This window comes from Erithacus rubecula (assembly GCF_903797595.1).
Source record: "Erithacus rubecula genome assembly, chromosome: 15".
In the NCBI taxonomy this organism is placed as follows: Eukaryota; Metazoa; Chordata; class Aves; order Passeriformes; family Muscicapidae; genus Erithacus; species Erithacus rubecula.
Window position 1 is genome coordinate 6,102,495 of NC_136667.1, and position 27,644 is coordinate 6,130,138.

General features: G+C 41.6%; 1 protein-coding gene across 1 annotated transcript in view; it reads right to left on the reverse strand.

Moving 5' to 3' along the window:
- The window catches only part of MSN (moesin), a 40,167-nt gene that overhangs the window by 4,736 nt on the left and 7,787 nt on the right, over positions 1-27,644 (reverse strand). The window contains exons 2-11 of the mRNA XM_079318904.1: positions 13,391-13,474; positions 5,663-5,758; positions 4,869-5,143; positions 4,323-4,406; positions 3,834-3,980; positions 3,274-3,370; positions 2,093-2,256; positions 1,503-1,633; positions 709-869; positions 110-202 (exon numbers count right to left, since the gene is read on the reverse strand). Of these exons, the coding sequence (XP_079175030.1) occupies positions 110-202; positions 709-869; positions 1,503-1,633; positions 2,093-2,256; positions 3,274-3,370; positions 3,834-3,980; positions 4,323-4,406; positions 4,869-5,143; positions 5,663-5,758; positions 13,391-13,474 (1,332 nt within the window). The remainder of the gene's footprint in view (positions 1-109; positions 203-708; positions 870-1,502; positions 1,634-2,092; positions 2,257-3,273; positions 3,371-3,833; positions 3,981-4,322; positions 4,407-4,868; positions 5,144-5,662; positions 5,759-13,390; positions 13,475-27,644) is intronic.

A 27,644-nucleotide genomic window follows, 5' to 3' on the forward strand; every position in this document is an offset into this window, starting at 1 on the left:
AAGCTTGAAAGCATTGAGTCTAGTGGGGAATCTAGTGCAGTAGTTTAGATTACAAGGAACAAAGAACAATTCCACAAAAAGTATGGCATTTGCTCAGATTCTGCCTTACCTTATGCTGCCACTCCTGTGCCTCACTCTCCTTCTTCTGTCTGGCCAGCTCCAGCTGTGTGATCCTAGCTGTGAGTTCTGCCATCTCAGCAGCCTGCAGAAGAAAGGCTTTTAGTGGAAACAAAACCCAAGGTACTTGCTAAATGAAGGATTTAGTTCAAGTCCTGAATGAAAACACATCTTTTCATTAAGAAGAAAGTCTTCCTGTTAAGTTCAGTTACACCTCTAACTCCATGATGAAAGGGTAAAGGAAACCAAAAAACTTGTGTTTTACTGTGGGTTAGGATTTTGTCAGGTTGTTGGGTTGGTTCTTTCCTTCTCCCCAAAACAGAGCTACAAAACTCAGTTCTTTGAATCCAAACCAGAGAAAGCAACACTTTATCATTATCCCACGCACAAAAAAAAAAAAAAAAAAAAAGACAAAAAGCAACATAAATCTACACTTGTGTTTACATATATTTTCACCAAGTTGAGGATAAAAATTAAAGAACCTATGAATATAGTGATTCCTCACTACATTCATAGCCTAGTTTGTTTCAAAAGCTTAGATGCTTCCCCTTTCACTCTTTTCCCTATTTGATTTTCAGTTCACCAGCTTACCAGCTGTTCCTGGGTCTTTTGTTGGTCATGGGATGCTCTCAATAGGGCCTCCTTTGCCTCTTCTGCTTCTCTACGTTCCTTAGCCAGTTTCTCTGCTTCCTCCTGAGCTCGTTTTCTCTCCTGCTCCAGCTCCAGAGCTCTGCGGGTCTGTTCTTCCAATTCTGAAAAATTGAGGAGCACATTTGAAGACAGATCAATTAAAGAATGGCAGTAGAAGAGTAAAGTCTGTCTGGATAAGGGTTTCAGATGGACAGGTAAAGAAGGGACACAAGCAACTGTCCCATTTCCTCTCTTTAACATTTTACCTGGAGCTGGAAGACTAAAAGTAAGGCCCAGCCCCAAAGGATTTGTGGGGAAGCACCCATTCCAAAATTACATATCTAAGGGCAGAGAAGCATTCAGTATTTTGCTTGGGCAACATCACACTAACTCTAGCCAAGCAATTAGAGAGTAAATCACCACAGCAATGGCTGGTGTGAACCCTGCTACACTTTTTGACTCCTTCCTCTACAGATATGCTGGGATAAACTTCCAGCCAGCACAGGAACAATGGCAAGGTGCTTCCACTGCCAAGAGAGACATCTTGGCTGTTAGCCATTTCTTTAATGCAAATCTTTTTTCAGCAACTGCATATGGAGGGCTTACATTCAGCTTCAGGAGGCTCAACCAGAGCCCTAACACCAGTTAGCACAAAACACTGGAGAGACAAATTACTCAGAGATGCTCATAGCTTTACTAATTGAACCCTTCTCACTCAGACTATTCATCAAAGAAACACAAAGATTTCCTATTACCTTGCTGAGCTTTCTTGGTTTGCTCCTCAATTTGCTTGAGCCTCTCCATCAGCTCCTCCTTTTCACGCTCAATCTTCTCCTTCTCCTTTTCTGCCAACTCCCTCTTCTTCTTCTCATTCTCCAGCAGGGCTCTGATAGAAGGAAGTCATAAAATAATTTCAAACCAACTATCACCCAAACTGGAGCACTTCCTAGTAAACACAAAAAGAGCACGCACAGGATGTGCCCTATAGCACTCAGATAATGAGCTTTACTCCAGATGTGTCCCTTTACAGAAGTGCAGAAATAAAAAATACCTGCTCTGCTGGCATTCATCTCAATGACAAGTTCATAATAACAATGTTACAAGGGAAATCTCCACATTTCTGTATGTATTAGTCTCATCAAATGAACAGACAAATCTTTAAGTCCAAGAAAGTAATGGGGACTCACATTTGTGATGAGTACCATCACTATCAACCCACTAGACCTATTGAAGCACAAAGCAACCTGCTCTATTTTTGGCTCAAGCAGATTAAGGTGCTGCCAGCCATTTATGATGCTACTTGTGGATGATTAGTCACACCCAGGTCACTCAGACCCCTACCAACCTCTCCATCTGTTTCTGATGTTTCTCCTCCCGGGCCTGTGCCTTCATCTGCTGCACCTCGATGGTGTCGGGTTTGCGGCGGCGCATGTAGAGCTCGTGGTTCCCCATGCACAGCGCCAGGATCCGTTTGTTAATCCGTAACCGAGGGGCGTAGAACACAAAGTCCTTGGCACAAGAGAAAGAAGCATCAGATCTGTTCTTTCAGCATAAGAAGCCCCTTGTGGATGCACCAGGATTTTTTAGAGTTGCCAGCAAGTTTTTCTTAATGTCTAATTCATTGGTGGTGGCAGTTAGACATTTCTTTCTGGAATGGATTGCAACCTGACGAACACGCCCAGGGCAGGAGCAGCCAGTGTGGCATTCCAGTGTTGTGGATGTCACTGTAACACATCCCTAGCACCAAGCACAGCATTTTAGCAACACCATTTCATTACAAACACCAGCAGGGCTGGTTTACAGGCACACTGAGTCCCTGGCTTCTCCCACCTTCCTTCCCACTTCAAAAATCTGTACAATAGCCTGGCCAGCCACACTGAATGTAATCGCTTGGCTTAGGCCAGAATGGGTGTTAAATGTTACAATCAATGGATAAATAACTTTGTTGTGTTAAAAAAAAGCAACAGCAGGAGGGAAATGCTTTCATGCAGCAATGGAACAAGAATGACCAGAAGAACAGAAGGTACTGGCTAGCACAGGAAATTATTAGGCCTTAAAGATGAAAGCAATTACATTCAATATAAATTTGCAAGGAAAAAGCTTCCAGCCTACCCTACAAAATTACCTAAAGCTTCTGCTTTAAGTAAGGTAAAGATCATCCCACACACTATTAAAGCAACAGATTGCAAAGGAAGCATACATAGCTAACAGAGGTACCTCAGATTCCTAACTATATTATCAGAGAATCTGAGCAATCTTAAGAGAATCAGAAACCCTAAGCAAAGAGCTATTCCCTGCCACCTTAAAAGTTAAAGCCTATACTAAATTTCTGTCCTCTTAGCCAGAAAAAAATCATAACTATCACTTGACTGCCTTGAACAGGTCTCCCTGCTTACACCAGCATTAATTCTACTGATTAAAAGATTCTGTGCAAAAAACCCCAAAAAGCCCCCAAAACCAAATCCACAAAATCATTCAGCTAAGAAGTTGAAAGTTTAATATATTAATATGAATCTTGCTTCTTACTGGTGCTTTCTTGTCAATAGGCTTAATAACAAATTTCTTGTCATTGAATGAGATATTTCTGATCTCACTCCAAGGGAATCCAATTTTCGGTGTTAGCCTGGAGAAATGGGAAGCAAAAAGAAACAAGAAACAAGTCATTCCAAATTCTTGACTTAGACTATAAAGCTCAAAATTGTACCAAATTCATGCTTGTAATTCAGTGCTCTTATGGTAGGTGAAATCAGCAGACAAAAGTAGTCATGCAGATTAAATATAAACATAAGCAGTTTTACAATCCCACTTTTTTTGGTCTTTTGAATGAAAAGCAGAACTGGAGAATGCATCTATAGCAGGAAGACTAGGGGCACAAGTGAAACTATCCTGAAAAGTTTTGACAATTTATTGTATTTATTGATCCAAAGAAGCACTTTTATGGATTATTCTGGCAATGTAAAAAAACCAGCCAAGAATGATACAGAAATTGTGGAGTTTAAAGATTTGAATTCCAGGAGAGATTGATTTTGAATAACTTTATATTGAAAAGGAGCTGAAGGCAATGATGAAGAGAGAGGGTTTATTACCTATCATTCTGCTCATAAATGTTGAGTCCAAGAGCATCTACACCTAGCCAGAGCTCAGAGCCTTTCTTGTTCTTAATGCTGAAGTAGTTCACACCATACATTTCCAAATCCTGTGCAATTTTCAGGTACTCCAAGACAGCATCTTCTCTGCAGCATGTAAAAAGAAAACAGAGATTCTTTTTTGAGTCTTTAAGCCATTAGAGCAAGAAGGTGCCATCTTCCCATGTGGAGCGAGCAGCAACAAGCTGGCAAAGGTTCCAAGCATCACCCTAGTACATAATTACAAACTCCACAAACTCAGTCTTGTTTTACTAAGAACAGCCAGCTGATGTGCACCAGCAAGAGAAGAGGCATGTGAACCAAGTTATTCTGGGCAAAATAACCTGAAGAATGCTAACTTATCCTGAAGCAAGTCAGATTTTTGTATGCATTCATACATTACACAATAATACTACTTCAAATACAGCAGTTTCACACTGCATCAGTTACCTAATCATTCCTCGATGCTCCTCATGCCACACCTGGATCCTCTCCTCCCACTGGTCCTTGTTAAGCTTGTGCTGCTCCAAAACCCTAGAAAGAGTATTCATGAGGTGTTTAAAACCAAGGACTGCATACATGCACACACACAATCACATCACTCTATAATAATGCTTCTTTAAATACTCCATTGGCATCAGAGTTCCCTCACAAAATTATTCAAAGAAATACTCTTTTAATAAAAGGTTAGATGGAGACACAATGGTCAGTATTCAGACTTCAAATAAATGACAAATTCTATTCAGTTTTGCTTCTCCTTGTAGCATATTTTGCTTTGGAGCTTCTCTCACTACTTCTGATTAGAGTTTCAGAGAAGCAATAGGAAGTTTAAGGTTAAAGCTCTTAATTGAATACTAATCTGAATGCTCAAAGTGGAACAAGGTTATATTTTATCTTGAGCATTGCAATCAAAACACACCCTACTTTAAAAAAAAATATTAAGCATCACAAACTCTTAAAGACAAAGAATGCTTAAGGCTATCCAGGTTCACTTGCCTTTGTGGGAGCAGTTTATCACTAGCAAGGTAGCCAGACTTGTGCACATCTTTGTTGAAGTCTCCATATTTGGACTGGACAGCATAAGAAGCCAGCAGCACAGCTGTTTCTGGAGGACAGTAAATGTCATCATTCAGAATTGCCTCCTTCACTTGGAGGAAGAAGAGGCGCTGTGTGATGTCCTGGATCAGCTCTTCTGCCACATCTTCTGGGTAGAACTTGGCACGGAATTTGAAAAGCAGGGGGCTTTCCTTACGTACATCCTGTGCTGTTACCTGGAACAGAGTTAGCAGATTTTATAGCCTGTGTACCAAGTGAAAGGGAGCAGGTTACACACAGAAAGATAAGCATGCACTAGAACAAAAATTTCTCATTTCCAATTCAGAAGAGAATGGGCAGAAAAGCTAAGATTTTCCATTATTTACTGCTAAATACCTAATTTCTCCCCACTGGGCTTACACAAGCCAGTAGTTATGACCAGTGGTAGCTAAGTTACCTCCCAGGTTTCTCCCCAGCCAAGATGCTCACATGAGCACAACATCAGCATTTTAACAGGAAGGGTAACAGACCTGGCCTGGATACAAACAGAGCTAGATGCAGGACCAGGTCAGATACAACAACTCCTCATAACCTGATGAGGGAGTGTGTGCACTCCACAACACTCACTGATCTTGCAGTACTTGAGGTGCATGGATAAGCAAGAACAGTTCCTTGACATAAGTATGGAAACTGAATTTGCCCCTGCACTCTCAGAGAAGGGAACAAGAGTAAGCAAAATCTTGAAGCAAACATACCTTTTTGTTCAGTTTTAGCCATGTTGAAAAACCCTTGGTGTCTTGATACTGAAGTCCAAAAAACCAGACCTCTCGCAAACCAATTGTCTTGACAACCTGAAAGAAAGGTGATTATTAGCAAGATCCCCAAATGGACTGAACTTACTGAGAATGTGTCAGAGGTAAGTTCAGGCAAAGACAAACAGTGCCCTGGCCACCTGCCTCTCCTGCTACAGTGCACAGAAAGATGACTTGGCATCTAAGAGGTCTTAAGTGGATGTAATATTCTTTCTTCATCAGCACTTTAAGGCTTGTTGCTATTTACAAACAACAACTGGGACTTTTTTTTTCCCCAGCTACTTATAAGCTAACATATATAGCCCAAATACAATGCAACAGCTCAGACAGGTTTAGTAACTGCCAGGAATGAGGAACACAGCTCCATTTTCAGGTACACCCCACACTTATCATGCAAATGCACTATTCCTGGACAAGTCATGAAACATCCTGCTAGGCTGTGCTTCTTTAAGGTTTGTTTCTACTCCACTGACAGCTATAGACAAGCCTTTCATACAGCTCTTTACTGAGCACCACCATTAAGAGGAAGTGCAAAGGCTAAATCCATATGCTACCCCTTGTGCCAGGACAAAGAGCCACCAGAGACATTAACTACAGCACTATGTGAGCTCAAGCTCGCTCTGTAGTTACTTCCCTAGCACTCCAGGCATGCTATATAAATAAGAATTAAGAAGGTTTTAAAGACGTGTTGTGACAGGAGGCAAAGTCTCATGGTGGGGCAGCAAGACTACTGCAGTACAGTGCCACTGTGGGTTAAAAGGAGGGGAAGTTTCTCCAAAGCCTGACATCCCCCTTTGTGCCCTGAAAAACCTGTGACATGCCACAGGGTGCAGCAAGTGTACACAGTCAAGCTCCCCCACCACCTGAAGACCCAGGAGTTAGTCTCATATTGACAAACTGGAGAGCTGGGCTAGAGCCCCTGCAGATTCAGGGGAATGTAGGTCACTTGTGCATCTCACAGCAGGATGCACACAGCTAAGGAGGTTTTTGGAGAAAGACCAGGGTTTGTTATGTACATGCAGTTTTAGACACTGCAATATAAGAAAGATATTAATCTCTAATATTAAATATTAGAGAACGTCCAAATGGGGCAATAAAGATGAAGGACCTTAAGGGGGAGCCCTATGAGGAACAGCTTAGGGCACTTGGTCTATTCAGCCTGGAGGAGACTGAGTGGGACAGTCTTTCCTCACAGTCTACAACTTTCTTGTGAGAGGAAGAGTGGGGCAGACAGTGATCACTTCCCTGTGGTGACCAGTGACCAAATCCAAGGGAATTGTCTGAAGCTGTCAGGGGAGGTTAAGGCTGGATACCAGAAAAAAAAAACATTTTCACCCAGAAGGTGGCTGGGCACTGGAACTGGGTCCCCATGGAAATGGTCACAGCACCAAGCTTGACAGAACTCAAGAAACATTTGGACAATGCTGTCAGGCACATGGTGTGATTCTTGAGGGTGGTCCTGTGCAGGGCCAGGAGTTGGACTCAATGATCCTTGTGGATCCCTTCCAACCCAGCATATTCTGTGATTATGTGACTGGAAGCAGATGGCTCAAGGAGGGGAAGAAAGGCTGTCCTAGAGCCCAGGGATAGCTCTGTTCTTGGAAGCATTAACATATGAATGGGATGGGAGCTCCTCACTCGACTGCATGGGTCTGCTTTCCTCTCTTCCACTTGACAGCAGCTTATGCTGGGAATTCAGCAGGCTGGACTGCCAGCAAGGAGCTGAAAGGCTCCACACTGTGGTCCCACACAAAAGGACTTTTATTCCCCAGCAATAGCAGAGACAACAGAGAGCTGGGGGCAGAGAAGAGGGGAGACAGCCCAGCACTCACCACCACAGTCCCAAGCTGCCACTGAACTAAGGCAGGGAGGACAGGACAGTCCTCCTCCCTCCTCAGCTCTAGCAGGCTGTTTAGTCCCATTCAGCAAGGGAAAGAACATGAAGAAACAGCTTTCTACAGCTGCAAGGAATCTGGTTGGCAACAGCATAATTAGTCTGGGGGTGTACAGCATTCAGAGCCCTAATGAACTGTGAGATGTTCCAAAAAGCAAACAGCTACTGGCAGTGGCTAAGGATGGACAAGGGCTGGCACAAAAGGATGGGAGAATAGAGAGTACTGTTTAGCAGTGACCACAATACTTAAATACCTAAAATCTACACTCTCATCTGGAGAGCAGCAGCTTTTCTTCATGCCAAGGGGGAGCATTAAATCAGTCCCTAGTCTTGTTTAGCTTGCTGGATTAAAGCCTGGTTTACAATGGGCAACAGATTGGATGCAGCCTTAAAATCCAGTTGTTCCATAATACCTTGCCCAGCTACTACAAAACTCTGAATTGAGTACTACCTTTATCTTAAAATTCTACTCAGTAAGCCATACTGACCTAGGGAAAAAGTGCCTTTCTGGTCACTCACTTCATCCTCTCTGCAAAAAGTCTTAGCACAAATTAGTAGGGGTTTTTAAAATTATGTTCAGTAAAGAAACAGAAGATCATCCAGGTAACTTTTTCTCTCACTCCATGATTCCTAGGCCTGCATGACAATTCCTATCCTTCACCCAGCTCCCTCTGAATATGTTCCTGCTGTTGAGTGCTGCTCCACAGCAGAAGAGGGAGCCATAAGCAGGCCTCTTAAATGTACATTTTAGCATCAGGATGATGACTGAAAATGGATGTCATCCTCAGCCCAGGAAACACACCACCACACTGGCAAACAAGTAGAGATTCTGATGAAAGCACTATTTCCACACAGGCAAGACCAAAGCATGCAAGCACAGGAAAAGGTGTTCCACTTGGATCATGCTCCTGCATCCAAGGCCAAATCATCTCAGGCTACAGCATGGTCCAAGTGCCTTCAATGTTGCCCTAGTTAAAGATGAGGCAGGTCTCTCTCCCTTTCTCTGATGTTGAGTACATCTGAGAGAAAACTGCCAGCTGACCTTATTGCTGGAGGAGCTCTGAACTTCACACCTGCAGTTTCATATGCCAGTCAAAAACAACTTAGAACCTTGTCTTCCAGGTACCCTAACTTAGTACCCAAGATAGGATCCATCTACAGTCAAAACATTCAGCTGTTCCTCCTCTCTTTAGCTGGTGGATGTACTTCTATTTTTCCCTTCCAAAGTGCTAAAATGCCAGCATGTTAAACTATAGGATATTCAAGTTTTTGTACTTCCTGCAGTTTGCCATTGACATCTTTAGCAACAAGCAGTCCAGTTTTGGTTGGAACTACTGCTTTTCTAAAAGTCAGAAAGTTTCCACATGCTCCTGTGAAATCTGAGACACATTTTCATACCACTCAACCACAAGCCTTCATTACAGGAAGAAGAGTTCTGGGGTTTGCTGGGGCAACCAGCCACTATCCTGAGACTTGCTGCTTTCTGCCATGAAACTACCTTAGTGAGTTTTGGTTTTGTGCTTTCATCTAGTGGATTAAGTGTTCCACAGCCATTTCCTATGTGTTCAAATACTACTAGGTAGGACCAAAGATTTCTCTTACACTCTCCCTCAAAAAACTTAGCTTGCAGGCCAGGAGACACCAACACCTTTACTCCAAACACAGCTCAACTCAGAAGGAGTTACTCAAAATTCAAGAGGGTTTTGATCAGCCTTTGCTGTAAGCTTAAAAAAACATGAAAGAATTCTGACAAACTGATACTCTACAAAACCAAACTGGTACTCTGCAAAACCACTAAATTCACTGCAGCAGATAAACAAAAAGGAAGTTGCTAAGCATTACCAAGGTTTCTAGCTGCACAACTACCTCAGTGGCCATGCAGATAGAACAGCAAGCCAAGCCAGGGCACACAAACTGACTCTTAGGAGATCTGGCTCTTCAGGAAATCTGAAAGAATCTTAATTTAATGGAAAATGAAACAAAAATAATGCTCCCAACACACACTCCACTATGTATAAGACCTAATGCTGAACATAAAAGACAGCATCAGTGACCAGGTTTAAAGTGTGCAGAGGTGCTTATTGCTGTAATTAAATGTTCTAATCCATAGATAAGTGTTTAATATTTTAAATCCATAGATAAGTGCACTTTTCTACTACAAGCTTCATTTTGACCCCAAAAGCTCACAATAATGAGGCAAAGGATTTTTGGGAGGTTAACCATATGATTTTAAAGTTTGAACTGATAACTATTGAAGTTTCCCATGTCACATTTTCTTTAACCTGTGACTTGTCTTCATGGCTCTTAATTGGATAGAAACCAACTTTGAGGAGATTGGATGCTCAATGATCCAAGCTAGAATCAATTTACCCCAAAAAAAGGAAGTTTGAGAGGAAAAAGATTGGAAAGACAATTTCAAAGTTGCCCACAGCAGCAACTAACTAAGAAGTTTCACCAAACAACAGATTTATCTTTTATGTGTAAAAGACATAAAATGGAAAGCACTGCTTTGCTTTACTGACTACCTCAGACCAGCTGCACTTCAGTCCAATACAGAAAATGGTCAAAGGAAGAAAACAGGCAGCTATCATCACTGTTGCAGTGCCTGTGCTCTGTTTTCCCAAGAAAACAATATTTCAAGGTACCTGGGAACTAATCAGGCCTGTGAGATAAGCAGCACCTCTGACATGCACAGCCCATCCTTGAGTTTTTCTTTTAATCCATCCCTGGCAGCTGAGGAATGGGAGCAAAGTTACAGCTCTTGCTAGTGGGTCAGTAAGTGCTGGAGTTCAGCAGCTGATGTTTAGAGGCACATCAGCAAAGCTGCAGAGGACAGACAGTACAATCCTGTCTCAATCCAGGTTTTGTCCATGCACACAAGCCTAAAATATTTAAGCTAAAGCTGTACAGTTAGAAGATTAGGGAATAGGAAGAACTCTAGTACAAATCATGATGTTACTGCACATGTTCAGTGGTATTTCTTACAGCCAAGCTACTCTGGGGCAGAAACCACTTCCTACAATGCATCTGCATTGTTCTTTCACTACAAAAATTCACTTTGAAATTTAACCAAACAGGAAAAAAGAAGACAGGAACATTTCTACCTCATGCCCATTCATGTATCATTGCTATGGAACTTCAGACTCAAATGCTTTCCTGCTTATTAAGCTAAAACCTAGATACAAGCTTTCCAAAATCTTCTGACTCCTATTCATAGTGGGCCAGAATCATGTGTGGCACAAATTTATCTACCTTTATACACAACAGGTGAAAATAAATACTTCCTAAATGCCACTGAGCAAAGCCAGCAGATTGCACTGAGGTAGCCATGCAGCTCAACAGTTTGGTAATGCTCAGCAGCTTCCTTCTTGCTTAACTCAGAACTGACAGCTCAAAGTGAAAGGGCACCCCAGGGCAAAAAGATGCTGGATATCCTAATATTTTTCTGTACAAGAGTCAAAAATCAGGTTTCACACAAGAATGTCCTACAACAGCAAAACCATATGTCTGCTTTGCTCTCCCTTCCCTCAAAAAAGCACTGATGAAAGCAGATATTTTCTGAGAACCAGCATAATGCAGAAAATACTAGATTATCAAGTCCAGGGTCACAACATGGCTTAAGGGAGCTAGAAAATAAATAAAAATAACTTTGTTCTTAGACATCCCATTATGGGAGCCAGACAACCTAAGGACAGAAACAGAAACAGTTTCTGTCCTTAACAATGACCAGCCAGAGAGCAGTGACAGTGTCAGCAGGGACAGCAGCACTGGACTATCCCTTTACAGGAACAAATACACACAAACAGCTCAGTCATGTGAAAGATACTGGATATGTAACAGCTGACAGTACATTTAAAGGTCCATCCCTTCCCTAAAGAGAGGGAATTTTATGTCAACCAGACGTTTTAGAAATAACAAATGTTTAAAACTAGCTTTAGGCACATTGCCTCCCCCCTCATTTCCAACTTCACCTACAATCCAATTTAGGTGAAGCAAGCACTGCCTCAACTTAGAAATTCAGTTCTGCAACAGCATTTGTTTTCTCCCTTGGCAAAGTGTTTACTGTGCAAAAAAGCAAAACAAAACTTCTGTTTAGACAGGTGCTGTGTGAAATACACTGGGGGAAGGAAAACATGCAGCTGTCCAAGAGCAGGACAAGGAGTCAAATCAATTACTAGACATGAAGAGCTGCTATATTGGAAACATGACTGGATGCTTCTCAGAGACAAACTGATGAAGCCCAAGTCTGCCAGCAATGTCAGTTTGCAGCAGAAGCCACAGATCACCCAGAGCTGACTGAAACTATCATGTGCAGATTAAAAATATTGACACGAGTAGTATTTTTTCTCGGCACTTGGTGCTTTGCTTGGATAATAGCAGAAGTCAGATATTGAAAAATAATCATGGGAAGCATCCACATGAGGAACACCCCCTTAAAAAAATTATTTTTTGATGAATTGGGGATATCTCACCCCAGCTTCATTAGCAAGCACTCTCATGAACTAACTGTAGCAGATTTCCATGCTGAATTTGGATTCTGGACAGAACTTGACTTTCACTTTTGTCCATACAAACCTGTCAGATCTGAGACCACATGGGGCTAAAATATGCACCAGCTACTACATAGTAAAACAGCTGAGAACCACACTGCTATTCAGAACTTTTCTGAAAGCCTTTTTATTTTTCCCATTATGAAAGGATGTTCTTTCTCTAAAGCTTTGGATCTCACTCCATTTCAGGGCTGGGCTGCAAAGAGCAATATATCATCTAGTGTTGAATCATCCAGCTGAATACATGAGAAAACAGTAGTTTGTGGTTAAAGATCTAAAAAAACATATATATAAAAATTTAAATTATATTTGCTGGTCTCAAATGAAATAGCTGACTTCAATGGGTGAATCAGCCCTTAATTTTCTCTTTTCCTTATGATAGGTACTATGTAGAGCTGACCCCAGAATGCTTAGCTCTACTGAACCACACCCAAATCTCTGACATATCTGGTCTGGCAGCTCCCTTATCTTGTCATTAGTCCAAGATTCAATTTGCATATCTTTGAGCTACGAATTTACTGTTCCCATTTTTCTCCAAGGAGCAAATCCATGGCCAATGTACAGCAGAGAAACACAGTGGGGCCTGTCAAAGATTTCCCCCCCTGCAGCTGATAATATCTGGCTGCTGCTGCTCCAGCTTTGGGCTGCACACACCTCCCTGCTTCTGTTGGGGCCAAAGCAGCAGGAAATTTGTCTGCCCAGAGAAAGCAGAGGAAGGCTGAAGTACCCCATGCAGACTGCCCAGTGCAGTATTGTACATCACTGCTCTTAAGGTTTCCCCCAGGGCTTGGTGGGAATACAGAACATCACTTTACCTGCACTTCAGGGTTGAAGCAGCATTTGAAACCCAGCTAAGCCTCTCCTGGTTTATAGACCAACTACCCTTTGGAATCATTACAAAATGCTTGCAGGTAAGTCAACAAAAATAGCTTACTAGGTCCTCCATAGGACTTTTCTTACAATCTAAGACTGCAGATATCTACTGCTTTCCAATTCCTGTTATGAGCCATAGCACCAACTCAGTTCACTAGAAGCAATAGCTCCTAACACAATCTTGGAGATTAGTTTGGGGGAAAAAGTACAATTTCTTTCTGTGCTGAATTCTCCTGAAGGTATTACATATAGTGACACTCAATCTTTGAAGTTCTTCAGAAATTATTTGCTGTTGCCTCAATTGAATGACAATGTCTTTATCACCTCTATATCATCTGCAGCTCCATCACTTACCTGATCAAAGAGTTGCTTCCCTGTGGTGTTTGGCTGGATGGCAAACTCCAGCTCAGCATCCATGGTGGTAACACGCACACTGATCTGGAAGACAGAAAATGCATCATTGCAACACATGCTCCAAGTGATGCTACCCAATAATGAGGAAAAACACAGGACCAGGAAGCAGCTCTCAAGCTTTCAGGAATTTCACTGCCAGCAAAGTCATCTGCTCTGCTAGCATGGTACTCACAGTTTATCTATAGAATATAACTTTGCTGTTTTGCAATGTTTTTGTCCTCTCTGGTTCTACAAATATTCACATGTAATGATACACATGAGAGCCATTTACATCTTATGAAGTTTAGTTTCTAGAGTAGAATATTCTGGTGTCTTTCAAAAAAGCAGAAATATTTCAAAACTTGGTGCACACAAGAAGACATCCAGCCCTTTTGTTTGAAGGGTGACCATCAAGGAAACTCCCAGAAGCATTAACTCAGTCTGCCACAGAAGGCTGGTCAATATTAACAATACACTTTCAGTCTCTGTGAGTATTTGGAGAAGTTATAAGGCACAATCCCTGACATGCTCCAGGGCTTGGGTATGAAGGAGACAGGATGCAAGGATGCCCTCACAGGATAAAACAAAAACATGGGAACATTTCCCATAGCAGTAGAGTTGCCAATACTGCTTTCCAATTCTTTGGGGAGGTGAAAGACTTCCAAAAGCTGCAGAAACTGTTTAGGTGTTATTTAAAATTGCAATTGACATTTCATGACTATACTAAGATGCAAGAACATGAATGATCTTCCAGAAGAAATGTTATATGATGCACTATTTTGACAGGAATGTCTCACCATCACATTTTCACTTGTGGCATGAAAGTGGAAAAAAGCAGCAAGGGAGTTCACAGCTTCATCCCACAGAAGAAGGAAGACCTACACACACCTTTCACTTCTCATGCAGCAAGTTAAACAGCAGAGGCAATTCACCTCAAATGCTAGAGTAAAACACTGTGATCCCATTCAAAACTCCTGATAATTACTGGGAAACATTGAGATTGAGATGCCTGGGGCTAGACAAAAATCTGACCTGAAAGCAGATGCCTTAACCAGGAAAAGTGAGGACTGTGAGTACTCTAAACTGCCAGAAAACCCAATTCTATTTACAGGCCTACCAACTGAAAAAGGTAAAAAAAAAAAAAAAAAAAAAAAATATATATATATATATATATATATATATATATATAAAATATATATGTCACAATTTTCCAACAGAAGCTGTACATATTAAAACACCTTTATTTAAAATGCTTTTCCATCAAAGCAAATGTTCAAGGCTTGAAATTGTACAGACAAGATACTCACCATAAACCAAACCCCAGCACACAGGCCTTGCACTAACAACTCTCTCTCTTGACAACATTTACCTCAGATCAATAAATCCTAATTTTTTTGCTCTTCAGTGCAATCAACCTTATTACTACACTCCACCAGGCTTCCAGTGGTGAGGGGAGGGGGGAATTACACTGTGAGCAGCTTTAAGATCAACTAAAGTCATAATTGGACTATAAGCTATGACACAGGAGACCAAAAAAGCAAGAGTAAGCAGAGAAATATTAAAGGAACAACATAATAGCAATATAATCGCAGACAGCTCTGATTCCTGTATTTCTACCAAAAATAAGTACAGATTTCACATCTTGTTTACTAAGGAACCAGCTGCAAAAAAAAAAACAGAACCAGGGGTTTCTTCCCAATTAGCAAGAGATGTTCTGCTGGTTCTATCTAGGTAAGTGCCAAAAAGAAACCACTAACTATAACACATACTTCTTGAGGTTCCCCAGAAAGTCTGCTTCAGACTAGGCAGACCACTATTTTATACCTGAGATCCTCTTGAGATAAACCTAAAGGTTTCCTTGTTTCAAGTTGAGCTAAAAATTCTGTAAGCTAATCTGAAGTACACATAAGTTGAAGTTGCAGCAGTTTCATGCAAAAGGAATGCTACTTAGACATTACTAGAACAAAGATATCATGAGCAAGTATATCAGGAATAAGTTGGTTTTGAAGCCCTCTAAATCATCTGACACAATGTCAAACTCATAAGAACAAAGTTGGTTTTTTTTCTTTAATTAGCAGCTTTCAACAGCATGCAGGTGCCCTAAGTTCTTAGTGTACACCTTCCCAAAAATTCTTCTCTTTGAATCATAGACCTTGACAATGGGCTAATTTCCTGGTACTTTGGTGAAACAAGAATCTGGCTCTTCCTAGGAGGGTTGAATGCTCCCCAAAACAGTTTTGCTACTTCCACTTGAAAGCAAACTCTTCTAGCAGAAGGAGTGCTGGCTTGTAAGCCTGATCTGCCCAGCACAGCCACCAGTGAGAGCAAAGCTGTCCATAAGCTGCATTCAGGTATAAGAATGTAATACATTATATTATATTACCTTAAATGAGCCATGAAGTTACACTTTACATTTTGTTAACTTTGAAGTATTTCTCCTGTTTACCTAAAGCATTGGTGTATCTGTTTTCTTTCATGGCAGCTGTCTTTGCTCCACTGTTTATGTGCAAAGCACAGTAGCTATTCTTATCTGATATCATGGGCATAGGTGATTAAAGGCCAAATATCTGAGCACCAGAAAACAGAAGTGAAACATCTGTGGCAGCTCTTTGCCACTTGAGCCTAAATAGCTCTTAGAGCTATTCAGAACAAATCACACCTTAACATTTAAAATAAAACTGCTTAAGTAACCCCATAAATCATGCAAAATACTTGTTAAGACACATCTTTGTCAGGACAGTAAAATAAGGTGACATGCTGGAATCAGCAAAATTCCTTTACTCTCAGTCAGTTAAATGCCCTTAAGCTGACTCTAATATTATCCTTCAATAGGAAGATTTACACATTCCCCCCACCCCCAGAAGCCCCCTGTGCTCTGGATGAGTAGCAACTTAAAGTTTAGGAGCAGCAGTCTTGAATGGGTCTGCACTTGCAGCTTCATGCTGATGTGAGAGAGCAGAAGCTGAGATAGCACAGGAAACAGGCTCGAGCTTTGGAGAACCACACCCCGGTAGTGCCGTTTCCCCAGGCTGAGCAGGGTTTAACACATTCAGCAGCACACTGGGCTGGGGAGGGAGCACATCCTGCCCTGTGCCACTGACATTTTAACCATTCGTTACTTTGAACCGTCGCTGGTCATTTCATACTTGGCTGAGAAGCTAGTTTGCTATAAAATCGAGCTTTGTTAAGGCTCATTGGTGTGAAAACAACACACAAAGACATTTTTTTTTCCCTATACACTACCAAGCCAAGGTGGTTTTGTTTTTCCAGTTCACAACTGGCTCAAAGGGAGGTTTCTACCATTTCAGGTGGTGGGAGGCACTGATCTTAATGTGAAGCTACATCAAGAGATCTACAGACTGCCATAATCTCTACCAGACAAGTATGTGCCAGGCAACGCATGTTTAACTTCTTCCTCATTCATTTAAAGTCTCACTTTAAGTAAAACCACTTTACTAAGCTATTCATACAGTGGAGTACTGAGCAACACAGATGTTACACATACAAATAAAGATGCTATAGCAAAATGCCAAAACTAGGCAGTCCCATCATAATTTAGACTCATTTGCTTCATTCCTTGACAGTTAGCCTGCCAAAGCACTTTTAAACCATTTATCTATCTACTTTACAACCAGTGCTTATTCTAAGAAAAGCCCCAAGATTCATCAGCATTAAGTTATTAGATTTTGCATTTCTAAACCATCTAAAGGTTTTTCTAGGTTTGAGAGCTGGCTTAAGCCTTGGCATGTTTAATTCAGCTTGCAAACAGAAAAAAATGTCAATAAGGTATCTGACTTGGGCTGCTGAGTATATACAAATTTAGCTCTGTCAGTCCAGACAGGTAAGGGGCATGCTGCTGAGAGATGTGCAAGAGAAAGACATTGCACCCATGGTTCAATCACAAGGTGTAGTGGCAGCAATCAGCCCCAAATATACTACCCTCCTGTTCCAGATATTTTGTTAATAAACATCTAACAAACTTTCAACACTCAGGAGGTGTATTAAGAAAGTTTATGGGATTTCATCAACAGATTTATCAAAAATCATACATCTCATACATTTCAACAGGCAAATTTATACTCACCAAATTTAAAAACATGCCCCAAAAAGTACCCATATTAAACTGATTCCTTTCATAACAGCCACAGGAAAGAGATAGAAAACTAGCAACCCTTCCTCTTCTCTATTTGGGGAATTACCATAGTTCCACCAGTCTAAGCACTGCTAAAGCTTGCCACTGCCAGAGCACATTAAAGAGTTTCCTGCTGCTAAGGACAGAATTTTCAAGTGTGATACCTCCTGCACAGACAGAACCTCTGGCATGGAAGAGACTCTTCCAGCCCCAGAGCAGCTGCAGCCAAAGAAAGCTCCCTTTGACTAGAAAAAGCTTGCTAAAGGTACATGCCACCACTACCCCTCTCCTCCCGTGGTGTTCAGCACTTTATAAGAGACATATTTAATAGATAGTGGCACCTATCTGCAGCATCTTTTTGGGTATTTTAATATTGCCCATATACCTCCAAGTCTCACTTTCTGCCCCACTGTTATTCCAAATAAATTTTATTGGCAGCAATAATTGTCAGGTATCTTTCAGTTCTCTGAATAAATCCTCCTAATAGTGTGCTATAACAACTTCCTGAGATGAAAACGTGTGGCTGCATATGGCAGGACAAACAGGAAAGGCTGATGCTGTCACGCTCAGGAACGGATGTATTGCTTGTGCTAATGCCCCAGTGCATTGAGCAGCATGAGAGGCAGAAAAGACAATTCTGTTTGTCATAAACTGAGACAGGAATAGAGTACTAGGAAATTCATGTCAGAATAATAAGTGGAGTCAGCACAACAGAGTATCGACCTCTACAAAACACTGACCCTGAGCTAAAGCTTCTTTCCTCCCTGTGTTTCCTGTATGCAAGGAAGCTGTTATACCCTGCTGGGCTGGAGGCTTCAAGCTTCAGATATTCCCTGTTTCCCAGTTCAAGCCACCAAGTAGACTATTTCTGGAGAAAGTAACATAGGGAAAACTTATACTTCACTGCAAATTTGACTGGTACAGAAGATAAGCAAGCTCAATTAAAAAGAAATTCCAGACCAATCTTTATACCCTCTGCACTGAAAGCCACCAGTTTACTCAGCAGTTACTCCACGTAAAAATACTAGAGCAGTACCATGCACTAGTTCCAACTGGTATTAAATGCCACAGATGACACAGAGCCAGCCTGCCCAGACACTGCAGCTTCTACCCTTTCTTAGGTGCTGCTGCCTCCAGCCTTTCTTCGTCCAGTTTTTGCAAGCAGACTTCTCAAAGTTGTGAACTTTCCCAGGTCTGACCTGGGAAACACATCAAATCCAGCTGGAGTTGCACAAACTAAGATCTCATAAAGCACCTTAGTAATCTAAAAAGCTGCCCAGTTTTGGCTTTTAGCAACATTAGCAGCAATATGGTCAGTTTAACAATAAGTGCCCCCTGTTCCTCAGAATGTGCAAGTGGATTCTGGAGTAGGAGTGCTGCATTTCCCTTCCCACCACTGCTCAGCCAACACAGGCCCACTCAAGGACACAGAGCTTTGCATTGCCCTGCAGGGCAATCAGAGGTGATGCCCCACAGCTCAGCACCAGCCATACTCACAGACATCTGGCTCCTTCCTGAGTGCCAGCACCCTGCTGAAACAGCCCTGGCTCCTCTGTGTCAGGGTGAGGCTGGGATCGGGTCATGTGAAAGCGCTTGCAATTTCTCAAAGGATTACACTTAATTAACCAAGCCCCCTTCCAGCAGTCTTAAAGGGCCTTTTCATACCTCTAAGCTCATCAGGGAACAGAACAGCAGCAGGGACACCCTAGGCACTACACTGCAGACAGCACAGAGGTTAACCCTCCCAGCAGCTCCTGGGAGCTTCCCTGCTCTCTCCACCAGCCCCATCCTGCTCTGCTGGGGACTCTTCTCCTTTGACAGGAGCACAGGCCATGCAGTAAGTCCCATCCCACCCCACTATTTGAATATCTGTCACCCAAGGGAAAGCTTGCCATGGTACTTCTGGTACCAGTGAACCAGAAGTAGTACTTATACCCTGTAGAGTATGTGGCTTTCTTTTGGTACCTAAATACAGCCTGTAGTAAGAATGCAACTTTTAAAGCATCCCTGTGACTTTAGCATGGAGCCTGAAGACAGAGAGCAGTGAAGGAGCAGCTGCTATTACCCAGCTTGACAAACATCTCTGGTGAGCAACAGCAAGCATGGTTTGGGATGAATTCAGACTAAATCTAACTAAATTTGTGCTCACATGGTCTTACTCCTTCCTTCCTAGTGAAGGAGCAGGGCAGCAAAGCAGCTTGCATTCAGAAGCTGCTGAGGAGCCACACCTGAGCACAGTCACACCAGAGCCGTGTCCCCACCAGCAGCAACTGCTCTTTGTCCCCAGCAAGACAAGATGGCTCATGTGGGTAGCAAACCACAGCACCCACACAGCTTCAGGAGCCAGCTGAGGACAGGAAGAGGAAGCCAGCCAGAGCACCAGCCTGCAAGACCAAGAAAGTTCACAGCTTTGAGAAGTCTGCTTGCAAAAACTGGATGGAGAAAGGCTGGAGGCAGCAGCACCTAAGAAAGGATGGAAGCAGCAGTGTCTGGGCAGACTGGCTCTGTGTCATCTGTGGCATTTAATACCTGACTGCAGCAGAGACACCAAGGGATGCTGCCAGTGCTTACCCACAGCTTCCAGCAAAACTCACCTTCATAGCACTGAAACACTGGGGAGGGGTGAAACATAATTACATCCCATCAGCCATAAAAAAGATAAGCTTTCCTGTGTGGAGCTTGGAAGAGCAGAATATTTCTGCTTTACCTAACTAGAGGGTTCAAAACAAGCCAATTCTGTGCCCGTTCCAACTGCATTTCTCTAAGAGTTTCCTGACAAGATTTATAGCAGTCATTGCACCCAGTGGTTGGAACCCTAACCCTGTTCTTGAAAAGGGTAAAGACAAAAAACTGACTGAGGTGATTAATGAGGTTAGCTCAGTTGGTTAGAGCATGGTGCTAATAACATCCAAAGCTGCCATTTCAATCCCTATACACATCATACATCTGAGAGATGGACTTGATGATCTTTGTGGGTCCCTTCAAATTCAGAATATTCTCTGTGTGTATGTGTCCATAACTAAAAATCTACTACAATAAATAATGCTAAAGCAGTTAGTTTCAAAAAAGGAAACCAAGTGATTTATTCTAATGTAAACCTTGTCATACTGTAATGTCAGAGCCCTGGTGTATTTGTTTGACTGAATTAATTTGCACTGCTTAACTCACAGTGATGAGATGGAAAACAAAATTCTTCCATACAGCAAATGGTAATCAGGAACACTCCCATTTAAAATATATATTTAATATATTTTAAACATTTTATTTATTAATTAATAATCTATCATATTAAAATATATTATATTTTATATAACAAAATTTATTATTTATAATATAAAAATAAAAATTAAAATAATTTTAAAATGAAACTGTTGAAGGCAGTTGCTGCTGTTGAAAAGGCAATGCCTACAGAGCACAGCAACTCAGCAGTATTTTGTTGCTTATGTGGTTCTCAAGACCAAGTGTGAGAAGCCACAGGTACCTTCCTGTTTAATTCCTCCTTTACAGGTGATTGATAGCTGGTACTCAGAGGCCTGGGCAGAGGATCACTAAGTGGGTTGGGAGGGGATGGTCCTTGCAGCAGGACATGTTTATCATTACAGAGATCAGTTCTTTATATCAAGTCAGGGAGTCTACTTCAGACACCCTTATATAAACTATAAACTATGGATTCCTTTTTTTTTTCCTCTCAAATAGTGAAGAATCAGATTTATTTTATTATCACTTTGTTTATTATCAAGGACAGTTTCTCTAAAAAAGGACATCTCCTTCAAACCACATTTACAGAGTTCACAGGAAAACTTCAGAAGAGCCTACTCCTCATGCAAAGGGTTTGTTGTTTGCAGTTGTCTTACTTTTGATGCCTTCCCTCTCATTTTGCCCCAACTTTGCAGCTTCCTCACAATTAATGTTTCACTGCTCTGGAGACACCTTCCTTCATTAGTGAGCACACACTTGCAAGTGCACTGCACAAAGCCAGGGCTGTGCCAATGCTGACTCCACAGGGCTGGAGAACTCCACATTTTGGAACTCTGGAGCTATCACTTACCCAATTGAATCAGTGATCTGATTTGGGCAGGCAACTTTTTCAGGAATGAAGGTTTTACTTTACAAAGACTACTACAAAGTTATTAACTCAAAGCTATTATTAAAATTCCCCTACCACCCACACAGCATGGTTTCCAAAATCATTAATAATGTCTCCAGGTTAAAGCTACTTAAATGTAATTCCTTACTTTTCAACCAGTCACCTCCCAGCAATGGTGTTTGAACACCCTAGCAGCTTTCCATCATCCTCTCCAGAGGGCAAACAAGTTTCACTTAGAGGAAGGGAGTTGTAAAATGAGAGTACTAAGCCAGCAGAAGCAGCCATGGGTGGATCCCCACATTTACAGTAAAGACCAGATATTTGTATGCCACTTATTACACTACTTACTCCCAACCTTGTGCAATGGATCAATTCCTCTATTTTTGCCATTTCCTTTTCCATAAATAGGTTCTTCATGCACCTCCCTTGGCTTTCCTGTAGCTGTTCCAAGTAATTAACATTGCCATTTTCTGTTTCTTTAGAGTCAGTTTGAAGAATAACTTGGAATAACTATTTTTGTACCTGTTGTTTGAGCTGCTTAGAGAGAACATCCTTTACTTGTCAAAGCCCAGAAGGAAATTAAAACACCACGGGGAAAACCTCCGAAACCTTTTCTGCAACATCTGGATCAGGAGGTAAAATTTGAAGCAAAATCTAGCAATGTGCAGTTGCCATTATTCAACTTTCACAATCTGTGCAGCTTTGGGTTTTGTTTTTGGGAGGTTGCTTGTTCTGTAAACACCTTTTTTTGGTGTCTGTTAGAAGAGCTTTTCTCAGGAGAAATATACACAGCTATTATGGGTTCTGCACACTAACAGTGGGGTTGGCAGTAATATTTCACATGTCAGAGCTTAACCTGAGGGCAGTTAGCAGGCAGTGGGTATGTTTGAATGGCAGCAGTGGCATGGGTGACATTCCTCACACTACTGTGTGCTCCTCCCAGGCAATCCTACTCACAGGTTACAAACAAGTGCTTTGTGCCACCCCATTTATGTTGTACACTGTACAAAGGTGTTATGATGTGAATGCAGTCACTCAACCAGCAAAACAATCCTTGTACTCCCTACCACCACCAGAGGTACTTCAGATTTTCTGAGAAGGCTCTTTAGAAGGCAACTTTTCCCCTACTCTAGCCTGCCCTTAGACCAGTTCTTCCCCTTCCACCCTCAAACCAAGGGCAGAGAATTTCCCAGAACCATTTAGTGGTTGTAAAGACCCAGTTTGAGGGGTTGTCAGTCAAGACTGGGAGCTGAGACATGTTCCCAAGAAGCCAATGAGCTTTCCAAATGTAGCATCCAGTGAATGTCTGCCAAAATCACAAGCACCTACTTTGCTGGAAGGAGCTCAAAACAAGATCAAGACAGGATGCTAACAAGACAAGTGTGACCTGCATTGAGGCATCACATGTACAGTCATGAGCTAATAGACTAAATACTCAGTCCCTATGTGAAGGTATCTAAATTCACTTGCAGTTAAGAATAGCTTCAGAGGTACCTTGGAATTGAGAGCAAATAAATTGCTGCACTCCAACACTCTGCTAATCACTAAAGACACTTTCCACAGGGAAAAAAGCATGAAGATAACTGCTGTGGCCAAGCTCTTCCTTCTAAAGGACCCACATTTAGATAAAAAAGTCAGAGCAAGCTTATCTGTTTCACGTGCTTCTCTCTGTCCTTCAACTAAGAGACTCCTAGCAGTTTAGCTCTGTTACAGAGAGGGGAGCTGAACACAGGGCTGCCTGTTCTAGACACCCAGAGCATGGCCTGGGTGTGGCATATCAAGTTCTTGGCCAGCTCACAGCCCTCACTGAACCTCTGAACAATGGCCAGACTTCTAGGAGCTAGAACACAGTCTTACTGTGGGATCTGACTGCCCAGACTATGAGCCATCCCTCCAAATTTAACTACATGCACAGTCAAGTATGAGCTAAAGCTGTTTCATCATCCTGTGATTTTCAGCTTTATCATTTCCAGCACGCTAGACAAATCCTGCAACTTCCTTTCAGTACAGGGTCTCATTTAGGCTAGCTACATTTTCATATCTATTTAGGTCATAGTTCCCTAAAACACAGGATTTCCCCTAAATGGCTCAGTTCTACACTTCTTTTTAATATTCAGTTTCCCCACCCATATTTGCTTCCCTCACCACTAACCTACTTTAGATTTTAAATAGTTCTGTTGAGACTATCCACAGTTTATAAAAGATCAGCTTGTGATTGCTGAAGTATTCTTTGTTATTTTAAGCTCCATCTAGTTAAAGCATTTGAGCTTTCCTAATACAGAGGAGAGGAGCTACATCACCATGACACAGAATCTCACATCCCAAGAGGTTCCTGAAGGGGCACAGGAGCAGAGGAGAGCAGTGCCAGCACATGCAGTGTCTCTATCCACCACCATGAGAAGCCATTCTGAACAACCTGCACCCTTCCCTGGGTTCATTCCTGTACTCCACAACTACACCACAAGCAGGAATTCAAAAGGATGAATCAGGGTGGAAATAACTCTTCTGTTATTTTCTCCAGCAGAATAATTTCACTGGTCTTGTTCACTACATTTACACAGGGGCACTGTTACAGGCCACAGAAGAGAAAGGTCAAGATGGCTTTTTGGGTCAACTGGACAAGATGGACCAAGCTATTGAACCACTCTTACTCCTCACTCCCAGGCACTCCTCCTCTATCCCTTTCAGCAGCTCTGATATACAACACCTTGGTGAAATTTATCAAGCCACATATGTAATTGCCATTAAATCAATTTTCTGTTGAACCTCATAACAGAACTTACAACAAAACTTTACAGTGGGAGCAAACCATCAAAGCTCTCAAGGAAGCAACCAAGTTAATATAGTTCATTCAAGGATTAAATTATATCCACACTCTTGGGTTCACATTCATGCAATCCTTAAAAAACAATGTTTGAAATGGGGCTATTTTAGAAAGAAAGCCTGATAAACTTCAGCTAACACCTGAGACCTAGATACACTGATGAAGACAGCTGAATACCCAGGATTGTCAGTGATCAAGTAAGACTTATGAACATATACAGACTTATTGTATCAACTCAACAAGAGTAATTTCTTCACATGAACTGCAGTTCCACTATCTAGATCCTTGATTCTCCTCTACAGAGATGTTATGGACCATCTTTATGCAGCCAAACATGCAGAGAAGCCAAACTGTTAGTGGTCTTCCTAAAGCTGCAGGTCAAAACTGAGAAACTCAGCTGGGTAGTAGTAAAGGAAACAGTCGATGCTGAGTGCATCTCCTGACCATGTCAACATACATGGAGATATAACCTAAGAAATGAAGCAGTAAAACTCACTAGACTAGGGACTGGCAGGGAAAGCCTTCTGCAAAGAACATTCAGAAGTCACCTTTGGAGTTTAGCTCTTACCCAGACCTGCTGTGTAGGGTTGCTTTATGTGTTCAGGTTTCTCCATGTGCTAAGGTACAGCAGCACAGGGCTGGCAGACATGAACTCAACTTGGACCAAAGTCAGGGGCTCCTTCAATGTTCCTGCCTGCAGATATCTCATCCCTAACTGCACTTCTCCAGAACACTGGGAGCAGCAAGAGCAGCTAACTACTCCTGCTCAGGTTATAGAAAATGATAGCACATTCATCCATCTTTCACTAAGGGAATGGCAGACCAGCAAAATCCCTTGGTTTACAAGACTGTCTGAATCCTCTTGGATCACAATTACTTTCAAATCCTTCCAAACACTGCCCAATCAAAGCTGTCATTGGAATATGGTAGAAGCATTTAATGGGAGATTATGCCAAACTTGAGTCCAGAGCATTTGCACAAAGCTATTTGTAAAAAGACAAGAAAAAAAACTTGAAAGGACAGAGCAATGCAGCACCTGGTCCAAGATGTTCTATAGAGGAAAAAAAAAAAATAAAGAGACACTCACCAAGCATTTTTTTGAAGTATTAAACACATTCAAAACTTAGCCATGGAAGAAGAGGCTGGGCACCTCTAAGATACATTGGTGCTTAGGGACAGAAGAGACTTTGCACAGAGGTGAACCAAGGACAGAGCAAGGAACAAAGTTTATTTAATAAATCTGTCAGAACCTGAAGCAGCAAAGGAGCAGGACAGCCTTCTGTCAGATTTTTACTTGATTACCAGGTATTTGTCAGAACAAACACTAAGATAGCACTGTATTTCCTGTGCATGATGCTGAAGCAAGTACTGTTCAGATTGGTCTGATCTTTAAGTGATTTGGAAGTTACTTAGTCCTTCTATCTGCTCTGTCTTTTGGTAGATTCAAGACAACTCTACTACACTGATACATTCTTACAGCTAAAGATGCTGCCTTGGAACCCCTTTCAAAAAAAAGATCTCTACCCTAAACTGCTGGATTTGTACTATTCAAACTGAGCATAATAGATTGCATTGCCTCTTACAGTCACTCGTCAATTTGACATGTTAATAACAAACCACAGAGCAAGATAAAGGAAAAAAAAAAAACCTAAGTTGGGGGTTTTTTGAGATTTTCACTTCTGCATGTATGGCTGTCAACAGAAAACACCAGGTATAGAGTGCAGAAGACATTAGTGGCTACAGATTTCACAAAGCCCAACACATGCAGCAACAAGACACTACAAATAGAATAAGAAAAGTAACTTTCAGAAATCTGCTGCTTCCTTGTCATGGCTGGATCAGAATACTATCAATTTCAGGTGCAGTTTTGAACAAACAAAAAAAATATTAAGTCAATACTTGGGTTTGTTCAATATCAGCTTCAGGTAAGAGGGGTTCCTTGAAATTTTTTAAAGTGAAGGACTAGCATAGCAACAAAGAAACTATGTCACCTCAGTATTACAGCAAAGAAAAGTTCCAGTCCAGCTCTGTAACAAAATCAGCACAATGGAGCTAGAGGCTGGACTAAGGCATCACTTATCAAAATGTTTTCTTGGCTTAGTGATAATAACAATTCAAGCTTTCCACAGTCCCAGCCATGGACTTGGAGCTTCCTGACATTTTTAGTAGCACTAGTCTTTTCTGACCCCACTGTTCAAATTACCAGTAATCTTAAAGAGTTTTTGAGGCAGCTCAGAAAATGAGCAGTCATGTCTAAGAGTTCAAAGAGCAGCTCCTGGTTGTCTATGGGATTGTGAATAGAGAAGTGATAGAACATAATCATTTTACTGCTCTCTGCTTCCAGTATTTCAACAATGCAAACAAATTCACATGTTGAGTGTGCCTTAGTGAAAATTACAGGCAATGCAACAAAAACTCAGTTGTTCAAACAGCACATTTTCAATAACAGAAAAAGCCAAGTTTCTCAACTTCAGGCAAGCACAGATCCTGATTTTTCACTGTAGGAGGGTAACTGTAGCCACAGAACACTGTACATGGACAGACACTGGATTCAGTCACTTTTTCAAGTGCTGTTTTATGGTTCCTTAATATTAAGATACACATATTATGCCTGCTGTGCAGTGTCTCCATTAATGAGTGCTGTCAAATCTTAGATTATATTACTCATTGTATTCATAGGTTCCTCTATGTGACACCCATAAAGGATAACTTTGCTGATTTTAAAAACAAAACAAAACACACACAAACCATAAACACCAAACCAAACATGTCACAATGTTGCATGGTTTTATTGCTTAGACACTGAGTATTCTATTGTCTCAGCTGCACTATAAGCTACAATGTTTCTCTCAATCCTCCCAGCTTTCCAGGAAATTTTGCTTTCTCTAAGATCTGTCTTAGCAGTCAGAGAGTAATTTAATTAACCAAGTTACTGGGTGCTACTGAAAGGCATTTAAAGGACCTTAAAGTATTTAAAAGACTGCAATCATCAGGCACAGCCAACGTGGGATCATGAAGGGAAAGCCACAATTAATTTGGTATCCTTCTACAATAAGGTCACCCACTCAATGGATGAGGAAAAAGTGGTGGATATAGTTTTACAGTATTTTAGTAAAGCTTTTGATACTGTTTCTCACAGCATCCTTCTGGACAAGCTGCAAGATAAGGAAGC